Source organism: Nomascus leucogenys, chromosome 10, assembly GCF_006542625.1.
Source record: "Nomascus leucogenys isolate Asia chromosome 10, Asia_NLE_v1, whole genome shotgun sequence".
NCBI lineage: Eukaryota > Metazoa > Chordata > Mammalia > Primates > Hylobatidae > Nomascus > Nomascus leucogenys.
Genome location: NC_044390.1, coordinates 68,276,996 through 68,289,544, shown reverse-complemented (window position 1 = coordinate 68,289,544; position 12,549 = coordinate 68,276,996). Strand labels below are relative to the sequence as shown.

Sequence of the window (12,549 nt, the reverse complement as noted above, 5' to 3'; positions counted from 1 at the left end):
GGTTTCACCAGGTTGGCCAGGCTGGTCTCGAACTCCTGACCTCAGGTTATCCACCTGCCTTGGTCTCCCAAAGTGCTGGGATTATAGGCGTGAGCCACCATCCCAGCCACATTCTCATTGTCTTGATCTCTCTGATATCTTCAAAAACCTGCCTCCCTCCGCATGCCCCAGGTTTTATATATTGTTCTCTGCAGAATGGTTGGTCTAAATCAAGCAGCTATCAAAACTGAAAGTGGAATCCTAGAACAATCATTGTAGAAATGACCATGGAATATTCATGTTACTCTTTCACTTAAAACATTGCAATGAGTGCCGTTGCCTGTAGAGTAAAATTCCAACTCATGCCCAGTCCCACAAAAAGCCCCCTGCCTATCTTTCATCTTGTAATCAATGTCTTGCTCACTGTGCCTCAGTCAGCTGGTGTTTAGTCTCTGAGATGCTTTCCTCAAGAACATTTTGTTTCTCAGATCTCAGTTCAAATGTCATTTATTCCCAAAGGTTTTCTCTGACCACTCGTAGTGTAGTTCCTCCCTCTTCACCCTGTTAATAGCACATCCTCTTGTTTTACTTTCCTTACAGCGCTTTCTACTAGTGGAAATTATTATATTTATTAATTTGTTTATTGTATTTATCTCTCCATTAGAATATAAACTTTATGTGAGCAGGAATCTTATCTACTTTACTTTTAAAAAATAATTTCAACTTTTATTTTAGATACCTGTGCAGGTTTCTTACTTGGGTAAACTCTTGCCTGTCTCTCTTCACCCTCTAGTAGTCCCCAGTGTCTATTGTTCCCTTCTTTGTGTCCGTAAGTACCCAATGTTTAGCTCCTACTTATAAGTGAGAACATGTGGTATTTGGTTTTCTGTGCCTGCATTAATTTGCTTGGATAATGGCCTCCAGCCGCATCCATGTTGCTGAAAAGGACATGATTTTGTTCTTTTTTTATGGCTGCATGGTATTCCATGGTGTATATGTACCACATTTTCTTTATCCAGTCCACCATTGATGGGCACCTAGGTTGATTGCATGTCTTTGCTATTGTGAATAGTGCTGTGATGAACATATAAGTGCACGTGTCTTTTTGGTAGAACAATTTGTTTTCCTTTGGATATATACCCAGTAATGGGATTGCTGGGTCAAATGGTTTATCTACCTTATTTATGGCTGACTGTCCAATCACAAGAGCAGTGCCTGGGACATCATGCAGAATTGAATGAATAAACATGACCTTCGATTATTTTAGTATATAGTCAAGGTGAAGTTTTACTTTCAATTCCTGATCCGATAAGATAAAATTAGGACAGCAAGTTATGACATTAAAAACATTATTATGTGTTATATTTTGACCTTGCCATGAGAATCACTTGTATATACTGGTAGTTGCTAGTGGCATTACATGAAATCTTACCGTTGTGTTTTTGCTCTCTTAGGACTCCACTGATGGATAACTGGTATTCTTTATCATATCTATACTTCAGCACTGTTGGAACTTTGGTAACATTATTAGTGGGGATACTTGTCAGTTTACCAACAGGTAACTATCTAAACATTAGTATTGTTGTATTTACCTCTATATTGGTTTTTACTGTATCTGTTTTATAGCTATTTATGTTATTTTACTATGAGCCTATTGACAACTAGTTTAATTATTTCTTCTGTTTTACTCATGGGAAATCTGAAGGCCTAGACTTGAAAGCAGAAGACTCATTTCTATTTGAATCTTGGTTCTGCCCTTTAGGGGCTGCATGAACTTGGACAAGTCACATAGCTCCACTGAGCCTCAGCTTTCTTATGTGTAAAATGAGGACGATAATAATCGACCTGCCCATCTCACAAGTTGCTGTAAGACAAAAATAAGATGCTTGAAAAGAACTTTGTAACTACTATGATGTTAGGGATTTTACACATATTTTTACAATAACCCAATATGCTATGACCTTTACATGGTCCAGTATTCATTCTTTGTGAACTGTAAAGAAGCATACACAGGTTATATCTAAACATAGTGTGGAGGCTTTTTTTTTCAGATGTTTATCATTTTTTAAATAAGTGTGTTCATTTTAAAAAAATCAAATTGATACACACAGTATATAAATTGCTCTCTGGGATTGCTGTAGAACGGTTATCTTGGGACTCTATTTTGTCCTCATTCTATGAATTCTCTTAGCCCCTTTTCCTGTGTTGGGTTTTCTACTGCCCATATTCATTACTTCTCATTCTCATTTACTCCCTTAATTGAATGAAACACATCCTATAGCATATTCTCAAGAATGAGTACACAAAAGAAGAGGTTTTGGAAACTTTGTGTGTCTGAAAAAAATTATTTAATCTATCTTATGCTTGATTGATTGTTTGAGTAGAAATTTCTAGGGTTGAAAAGAACTTTTCTTTTTTCTGAGAGGATGTCTGAATTTTTTTCTAGCTTGCTATGTTGCTGTTGTGACAGTGCTCTGCTACCAGCTGACACTTTGCATGTGTCCCATTTTCACAATGACTGCCTTGGCCTAGGCCTTCAGTAGGGCCCATTCAATCTGAAGATCCATGTCCTTCAGTTCTGGACATTTTCTTTTTTGTTTTCTTTTCTTCCTTTTTATTTTTATTTTTAATAATTTTCTGTGTTCTCTCTCTGGGAACTCCTATTAGTCAAACATTTGAATCAGAATCATGGACAGTTCTTCTAATTTTCTCGTGTTTTTCTCTCTTATTTTTCATCTCTGTGTCTTTTAGGTCTACTATGTGAGATATTTTTTCACTTACTTTTCCAATAATTATCAAAGGAGTGCTCTGATCCAATTTTGAGAATAGTCTGTAGGGGAACGAGGGCAGGGAAGAGGCTATTGCAGTAACCCAGGTGAGAGATCACAGTGCTGGGGCCGGGGTAATGTGGAGTTGGTGAAACATGCTGGGCTCCCTGACTCCCTACATCCCCTCACATGTATGCATCCACAGCAGCCACGCCAGGGGAAGGGTGCACTGCCTCCTTCAACATGTGTTACAACTAGTCAGAAATCATATACTGTGTTCAAGGATGTCTGATGTCTTTGTTTGCCCCATGCTACAAAGCTGCCAGCACTGTGCCACTTTACAGAATCCTGCTATCATTTTCTGTTTTTTGGCACTGAGATAGCACCGTCTCTTAAACTTCTGTGACACTTGTATTTATAATTATAAAATTTGTTGCTATTCATTATTTCTCAAACAGTTGTTGGAAAATATTCTCTTTCTTTTCCAAAAGGACTGTGCTCTTTCTCAAAAATAAAATTCCCAGCACAGCAGGTTTATTAATTTTTTTGGTCCAGTTTCCTATATTTTCACACAGATTTTTGTTGCTGTTGTTGTTGAGATGGAATCTTGCTCTTTTGCCCAGGCTGGAGTGCAGTGGTGCGATCTCGGCTCACTGCAACCTCTGCCTCCTGCTTTCAAGGGATTCTTCTGCCTCAGCTTCCCGAGTAGCTGGGACTACAGGCGCGCACCACCATGCCCGGCTAATTTTTGTATTTTTAATAGAGATGGGGTTTCACCATATTGGCCAGGCTGGTCTCGAACTCCTGACCTCAGGTGATCCACCCACCTCGGTCTCCCAAATTGTTGGGATTACAGGCGTGAGCCACCATGCCCAGTCTTAAGACAGATTTTCATCTTTTCCCAGCAGTTATTCAGTTGTTCAGATCTGGAATACACCTAGCCAGTCTCCCTGTACTATTTGCCATTTGGTCCCTATTTAGCTCGTTTTTTAAAAGAAAGTGGAGTATCAGAGTAGCTCCTTTGAGTACTCCTTTTTTTCTTTTAAATGCTTTGATTCTGAAAAACCATATACAGCTATATCTTTTGTTTCAAGAAGTAACGCTCTACCTCAGTGACTGGGATCCAGTAATGGAAAACACTTCAACTTCATTAACTGCACAAATAACTTATTCCTACTTCACAGAAGCAGTGAGTACCTTGAAAACTATCGAGAAGCACGCAATTTTGATGTTCCCTGGGAAATAGATTTTAAAACCTATTGTAGTATACTAAAACTCCCATAAGAGTTCAGGCCTGACAGACTTGGTTGCGTTTCCGCACTCCCCTGATTTTTACTATGCAGAAGGCTATGTTTTCATCAGGAAAATGGGGGCAAATAGTTTCCTAAGTAGATCACAAACTGTGGGCACAGAGATTGTTTTGTTTCTCTGTTTCTCTAGCACTTAGCAGCATCTCCAGCACACAGTAGGTACTCAATAACATTGAACGAATTCATTTCAAATTGATTCTATCTCCAGAACAGCAGAGGTTCCCATAATTAAAAGTCTAGTATTTGTACTAAAGTAGTGGTTCTTAAACTTTAGAGGGCATAAGGATCCTCTTGGAAATTTTATAAAAATCAGGCTTCAGGGATCCTACCACAGAGGTTCTAATTTGGTCAGTCCAGGCTAGAGTCTGGGAATCTGCATTTTAAGTCCATTCCTTGAATGATTTGGGGAAGGGTAGTTTGAGGACCACTCTTTCAGATACACAATTTTTAAAAGCATCCTCTTTGATCCACAAAAAATACCAAAGCAAAATAGAATTTTTTTTTTTTGTAAAGAAAACCTTAGGGAAGAGGATTTGGATCAAACATCAGTCAGCATACTAATTTTTATTTAAATAATTTATTCAGCAGTTCAGAATTGCCTGCATTTCTTCATAGACATGTATATTTGTAGCCAATGAAGTGGGGAAAAGCAGCTCCACTGTCTGAAGCAGGGGCAGATGGTTTGATATTTTACTGATGGCATGGAGGGTGCTTTTAAACCAGTTTTCCTACCAGCATTGGGCCAGATGACTGTTTCTCTAGTCGAGTACCAGATGAAGAAGTTGGCTTGCATTTAAGTTCTATCTCACACACATATATATGATACATATATATATATTACATATACATATAAAAGACTCATATTTATTATAGTGAGAGGCTTTCAAGACCCGGGGCTAACTAAGGAAAGGGGAATTGTGGGCTAAGTGATCAGTGCTTTTAAGTTTCCCTTTCTCTTTGTGTTTTATGAATGTATGGAGTTGAACGTGAACAAGTTAAATGCCTGTATAATGGAATGTCTCTGTGTAGTTACTGGTGTCCTTTTTAACAACGTAAGTCATGTACATTTTTTTTTTTCCAGGAGGAAGAAAACAGAACTTAGACCCCAGATATATACTAACCAAGGAGGACTTTTTATCTAATTTTGATATTTTTAAGAAAGTGAGTTGGCTTTCATTTATCTTGAGTTAGGAAACTGGGCTTTATTACCTGGATAGAACACCAATTAGTTCTCAGCCTCTTTCTTGAAAAGTGATGAACCTTATGTAATCTGATGATCTATATATGTTGGATAGCTCTCTATCCTAGGATGATCTATATCTGTTTTATAGCTCCATATCCTCTGATACGCTATACCTATTGTTTATCTGTCTATCCTCTGATGAGCTATATCTGTTGTATATCCTCTTTCCTTTGATGATCTGTATCTGCTGTATATCTCTCTATCCTCTGATAACCTATATCTGTTGTATATCCCTCTATTCCCTATGAGCTACACCTGTTGTATATCTCTCTATCTCTCTCTATCCTCTGATAACCTATATCTGTTGTATATCCCTCTATTCCCTATGAGCTACACCTGTTGTATATCTCTCTATCTCTCTCTATCCTCTGATAACCTATATCTGTTGTATATCCCTCTATTCTCTATGAGCTACACCTGTTGTATATCTCTCTATCTCTCTCTATCCTCTGATAAACTATATCTGTTGTATATCCCTCTATTCTCTATGAGCTACACCTGTTGTATATCTCTCTATCTCTCTCTATCCTCTGATAATCTATATCTATTGTATCTCTCTATATATCTGTCTATCCTCTGATAACCTGTATCTGTTGTATATCTCTCTATATCTATCTATCCTCTGATAACCTGTATCTGTTATATCTCTCTATATATCTGTCTATCCTCTGATAATGTAAATCTGTTGTATATCTATTGTCTGATGGGCTAGTTTGTATCTATCTTCTGATAACCTGTATCTGTTGAATCTCTCTCTATCCTCTGAGGAAGTATACCTGTTGTATATTTCTCTCCCTCAGTAGATTAGAAAGCTGATGCAGAGAAATAAAAATAGTAGGAACAATTATTTAGAATTACATGAATGAAGAGCTTCTTTTTTTCCCCCAATCACCATGTTAACATTTTCTTTTAGAAAAAGCATGTTTTAAGCTATAAATCGCATCCAGTGGAAGATGGTGGAACTGATAATCCTGCCTTCAACCACATTGAATTGAACTTCTCAGATCAGAGTGGCAAGAGCAATGGGACTCATTTGTGAAGCAGCTCTGATACTAGATGCCCTTAAATGATGTTTCAATTTTATATGTTTTCCAGGATAATTGGATCAGGTTTTCTTTGTGTGTGTGTGTTGTATCATGGGTGTTTGGGGGAAAAGTTTTTGTTAAAACAAAGTCTGGACTATCTTCATTTACTACATCATTAATTGATGTTACTCTGGAGTTTAGAATTCTGGCATTGACATTTCCCTCTCTTTCCTTTATTTCAGTGAAGTTATAATTGTGAAAATTATAACTACATAGATGCTGAAAGGCTAATACACACATGTGAACATGTATTTGATTGTCAAAGGTATATTCTTAAATTCCGGTATTATTGAAAATATTTTCCATGCCTTGGTGCTAGCATATAAGTTTGGAAGTTTGCCAAAATCATAATTCATCTTGAAAAGAGCTTTTTTCCCTCCTACCACATACACCATTCTTAGGGAGCAATGAGGTAACAGGTCTGTGTTGTCTAGATCTTTGCTTTTTATCCCCTTATCAGCCCTGGGCATATACTAACCTGCAAACTGATTCTGAATCAGGAAGGTGGTAATCAATAAGTATTCTGTCTGGGAAAGACCATGCGCCAAATGATCAAAGTCTTCTTGGTGCTGTTCATTAATTCTTGTGCCTTTTGGCTTGTTTTCTAGAGTTTCTGGACTTTGGCTGCTGATACTGCCTTTCTTAGACTGTAATTTTTATCTGCATGGCCAGTTTCTGACCTATCAACTTGGGTTCTGTTGTGCACTCTAACTGAGCTTGTCTTCATAATTTTCTGTTTATTGCCCTGGGCTTGGATATGTCTCAAGACACTCATGTGAATCATGCCACCCCAAATCCTGGCTTATCAAGTCCCAGACTATAAATTATGAACTCCCATTAGCTTGGTACTAACATATACTTGATGTAGGTATTTATGGACTTGATGATCCAAGAATATTATATTCTTCAAAATGGTTAAGCTGCATGGAGTTAGATGACTACACTTAATGCTATTAAGTTGAACTTTTGAATGTCAACTTATTTGCAATCAACTAAACTTAAAGATACATATGCCTAGAAATTTTGAAATTTTAGTATGTTTATCCAGTTAAAGAGCTAATTATATAAGAAAACACTACTTTTTAAAAAAATGTCTGGACTCAAAAAATGTTTTGTTCCATGTTTTAAAATTTTTAAGTAGCAGTCTCAAAGTTGCTTAGCTGTTTATTTTGCTATGTTCCTAGCTAAGAGTTTGGTTATAGGATTTCATCAACAACTTATTTTTTGTACAGTTTCCACATTAGATACTGTTTAAAAGTTCTTTTTTGAACTTCTCAATTTCTTTAGAAACATAAGAGAAATATTTAGATACATACAAATGTTTTTATGATTAAATAATTTTATGCTTATTTCCTGATACGTGTTATTTAGGTAATCATGCCCTGTACATTTAGAGATTGCTAACTGACAATGTTAAGAAATAAAAAAAATAAAAAAGGCTGGGCATGGTGGCTCATGCTTGTAATCTCAACATTTGGGAGGCTGAGGCAGGAAGATCGCTTGAGGCCAGGAGTTTAAGTCCAGCCTGGGAACATAGTTAGACCTCATCTCTACAAAAATCAAAATCAAAATAACTTAGCTAGGCATGTTGCCACATACTTGTAGTCCCAGTTACTAGGGAAGCTGAGGTGGGAGGATAGCTTGAGCCCAGGATTTCAAGGCTGCATTGAGCTATGATTACACCACTGCACTTCAGCCTGGGTAACAGAGTGAAATCTTGTCTCAAAAAAAAAAAAAAAAAAAAGAGAGAGAGAGAGAGGAAGATTTATATAACATTTAAGTTAACTACATAAACCTGGGCAAAGTGTCAAAACTCCATCTCTACAAAAAAATACAAGAATTAGCCAGGCACGGTGGTATGTGTCTGTAGTCCCAGCTACTTAGGAGGCTGACGTGGGAAGATTGCTCGAGCCAGGAGGTCGAGGCTGCAGTGAGCTGCGATTGCGCTACTGTACTCCACTCTGGGTGATGGAACCCTGACTCAAAAAATACATAAATAAATAAATAATACAAATAAATTAACTATATATTCATATATTTCTTATGTGGATAGATGTTATTTTTAAATCACTATATTTGTAAGCAAATATGAAATTTTGGGGAGTCTTTCTGCAATGTTTGAATAAGCAGGAAGATGTGTTTGTTTTACACGAATGTGTTTTGAACTATGGTTATTCGTTTAATAATTCTAAATGCGTATGTGTGTAAAATGCTTCAATTTTGGAAATCAAAGTCGGGTCATTTTTTTGTCTTACCTGATTGCCAGGGAGTTACGCCATGTATTCTTAATGAGAAACATGATGTTTCCATTCTTGTTCACTTTCCTTTAGACGGAGTATATTTTTGTGACATTTAGAACTATCAATATTTTAGTTTTATAAACACAGGAGAATGCCTGATAGGATTCTTAAGAAAGCAATGTAATATTATTAGCTCAAAATAATTTATCTTAATTTCTAAATTTTTAGATAAAACCAAATAAGGGTAAAATGTTAATCCATTGTCACATAAATTACATAATCTGCTACTCTTAGTTATTTTGAATGACAAAAACACAAGTGGGGGAAAAGCCATACAAGTTGTCTGTCAATGTCTGTTTTGCTGTTGACAAGTTGTATACCCTTGAATTGACCCTTAATCTCCTCTAACAATGGTACATAGCACTAAGCTCCTGCCTACCTCACAGAAATAATGTCAGTAGAAAAGATCAGGTTGAGCTCTGTGACAGAATAGCACTTTACTAACTCAGATAGTGTTACTTAATATTGCAGTATGACTGGGAATCAAAGTTTGAGACAAAAGTCATTTGCCAGTTTTAAAAAATAGAGCTGTTAATTTGCAATATCATGATGTAGAGATAGTGCCTTCTCTTAAAAATGTGTGTCATGGAAATAGTAAAATATATTTAGGAGTCAGCAGGATTATTCCAATAGAGGGAATGTAAACTTTAAAGAAAAATATAATTTGGGAGGCCGAGGTGGGTGGATCACAAAGTCAGAAGCTCGAGACCAGCCTGGCCAACGTAGTGAAACCCCATCTCTACTAAAAATACAAAAATTAGCTGGGCATGGTGGCACACACCTGTAGTCCCAGCTACTCGGGAGGCTGAGGCAGGAGAATCGCTTGAACCTGGGAGGTGGAGGTTATGGTGAGCCGAGATCACACCACTGCACTCCAGCCTGGGCAACAGAGCAAGATTCCATCTCAAAAAAAAATACATATATATAGATATATATAATAGATAAAATATACATATCTATATATATGTCAGTTTATTCACTCCATAGAAAATGAAAATTTTATAGGTAAGATGTAAAACAGCATAAATTCACATTCATCTAATTAGTTGCTTATGCAGTCATTTTCTCTCCAGACCATTGGTTCTCAAAGGGGACAATTTTGCCTCTTAGGGGATATTTGGAAATGTCTGGAGACATTTTTGGATGGTGCTACTGGTATCTAGTGGGTAGAATTTAGGGAAACTGGTAAACATCTCTTGAGGCCTGCAAGGGTGCTCTCCTCCTCCACAACAAAAAATTATCCAGCCTAAGATGTCCATAGTGTAGAGTTTGAGAAACCTTGCCCTGGAGAATAAGGTTGATTTTCTTGAAGTCACACAGCCTGGTTGTGTTTCTTTAGGGAAACGGCCTGAAAATTCTATCTGAATGTTCTCATCTACAGGTAAGGATGAAAATGCCACTGGCATATCTAATGTTATGATGCAGAACAATGACCATGTGTTTTCACAGCATTATTAAATTATTAAGGACCATAGAATTGTGAATAATGATTTTTTTTTATATTTTTAAATAAACATTTTATTGTTTTTTTTTTCAAGTTACAGGGTACATGTGCAGGATGTGCAGGTTTGTAACATACAAAAACATGTGTTATGGTGGTTTGCTGCACCTATCAACACATCACATAGGGTTTTTTTTTTTTTATTATACTTTAGGTTTTAGGGTACATGTGCACAATGTGCAGGTTTGTTACATATGTATCCATGTGCCATGTTGATTTCCTGCACCCATTAACTCGTCATTTAGCATTAGGTATATCTCCTAATGCTGTCCCTCCCCCCTTCCCCAACCCCACAACAGTTCCCAGAGTGTGATGTTCCCCTTCCTGTGTCCATGAGTTCTCATTGTTCAATTCCCACCTATGAGTGAGAACATGCAGTGTTTGGTTTTTTGTCCTTGCGATAGTTTACTGAGAATGATGTTTTCCAGTTTCATCCATGTCCCTACAAAGGACACGAACTCATCATTTTTTATGGCTGCATAGTATTCCATGGTGTATATGTGCCACATTTTCTTAATCCAGTCTGTCGTTGTTGGACATTTGGGTTGGTTCCAAGTCTTTGCTATTGTGAATAGTGCCGCAATAAACATACGTGTGCATGTGTCTTTATAGCAGCATGATTTATAGACCTTTGGGTATATACCCAGTAATGGGATGGCTGGGTCAAATGGTATTTCTAGTTCTAGATCCCTGAGGAATCGCCACACTGACTTCCACAATGGTTGAACTAGTTTACGGTCCCACCAACAGTGTAAAAGTGTTCCTATTTCTCCACATCCTCTCCAGCACCTGTTGTTTCCTGATTTTTTAATGATGGCCATTCTAACTGGTGTGAGATGGTATCTCACTGAGGTTTTGATTTGCATTTCTCTGATGGCCAGTGATGATGAGCATTTCTTCATGTGTTTTTTGGCTGCATAAATGTCTTCTTTTGAGAAGTGTCTGTTCATGTCCTTTGCCCACTTTTTGATGGGGTTGTTTGTTTTTTTCTTGTAAATTTGTTTGAGTTCATTGTAGATTCTGGGTATTAGCCCTTTGTCAGTTGAGTAGGTTGCAAAAATTTTCTCCCATTCTGTAGGTTGCCTGTTCACTCTGATGGTAGTTTCTTTTGCTGTGCAGAAGCTCTTTAGTTTAATGAGATCCCATTTGTCAATTTTGGCTTTTGTTGCCATTGCTTTTGGTGTTTTAGACATGAAGTCCTTGACCACGCCTATGTCCTGAATGGTATTGCCTAGGTTTTCCTGTAGGATTTTAATGGTTTTAGGTGTAACATTTAAGTCTTTAATCCATCTTGAATTAATTTTTGTATAAGGTGTAAGGAAGGGATCCAGTTTCAGCTTTCTACATATGGCTAGCCAGTTTTCCCAGCACCATTTATTAAATAGGGAATCCTTTCCCCATTTCTTGTTTTTGTCAGGTTTGTCAAAGATCAGATAGTTGTAGATATGCGGCATTATTTCTGAGGGCTCTGTTCTGTTCCATTGATCTATGTCTCTGTTGTGGTACCAGTACCATGCTGTATTGGTTACTGTAGCCTTGTAGTATAGTTTGAAGTCAGGTAGCCTGATGCCTCCAGCTTTGTTCTTTTGGCTTAGGATTGACATGGTGATGCGGGCTCTTTTTTGGTTCCATATGAACCTTAAAGTAGTTTTTTCCAATTCTGTGAAGAAAGTCATTGGTAGCTTGATGGGGATGGCATTGAATCTATAAATTACCTTGGGCAGTATGGCCATTTTCACGATATTGATTCTTCCAACCCATGAGCATGGAATGTTCTTCCATTTGTTTGTATCCTCTTTTATTTCATTGAGCAGTGGTTTGTAGTTCTCCTTGAAGAGGTCCTTCACATCCCTTGTAAGTTGGATTCCTAGGTATTTTATTCTCTTTGAAGCAATTGTGAATGGGAGTTCACTCATGATTTGGCTCTCTGTTTGTCTGTGATTGGTGTACAAGAATGCTTGTGATTTTTGTACATTGATTTTGTATCCTGAGACTTTGCTGAAGTTGCTAATCAGCTTAAGGAGATTTTGGGCTGAGACATTGGGGTTTTCTAGATATACAATCATGTCATCTGCAAACAGGGACAATTTGACTTCCTCTTTTCCTAATTGAATACCCTTTATTTCCTTCTCCTGCCTGATTGCTCTGGCCAGAACTTCCAGCACTATGTTGAATAGGAGTGGTGAGAGAGGGCATCCCTGTCTTGTGCCAGTTTTCAGAGGGAATGCTTCCAGTTTTTGCCCATTCAGTATGATATTGGCTGTGGGTTTGTCATAGATAGCTCTTATTATTTTGAGATACGTCCCATCAATACCTAATTTATTGAGAGTTTTTAGCATGAAGGGTTGTTGAATTTTGTCAAA

The 12,549-nt window shown here is 37.4% G+C and overlaps 1 protein-coding gene across 1 annotated transcript in view; it reads left to right on the top strand.

The window, feature by feature from the left end:
• The window catches only part of SLC5A8 (solute carrier family 5 member 8), a 53,469-nt gene extending 46,835 nt beyond the window's left edge, over positions 1–6,634 (top strand). Inside the window, exons 13-15 of the mRNA XM_003269910.3 lie at positions 1,434–1,537; positions 5,139–5,218; positions 6,214–6,634. Of these exons, the coding sequence (XP_003269958.1) occupies positions 1,434–1,537; positions 5,139–5,218; positions 6,214–6,339 (310 nt within the window). The 3' untranslated portion in view covers positions 6,340–6,634. The remainder of the gene's footprint in view (positions 1–1,433; positions 1,538–5,138; positions 5,219–6,213) is intronic.
• Positions 6,635–12,549: the final 5,915 nt, after the last annotated feature.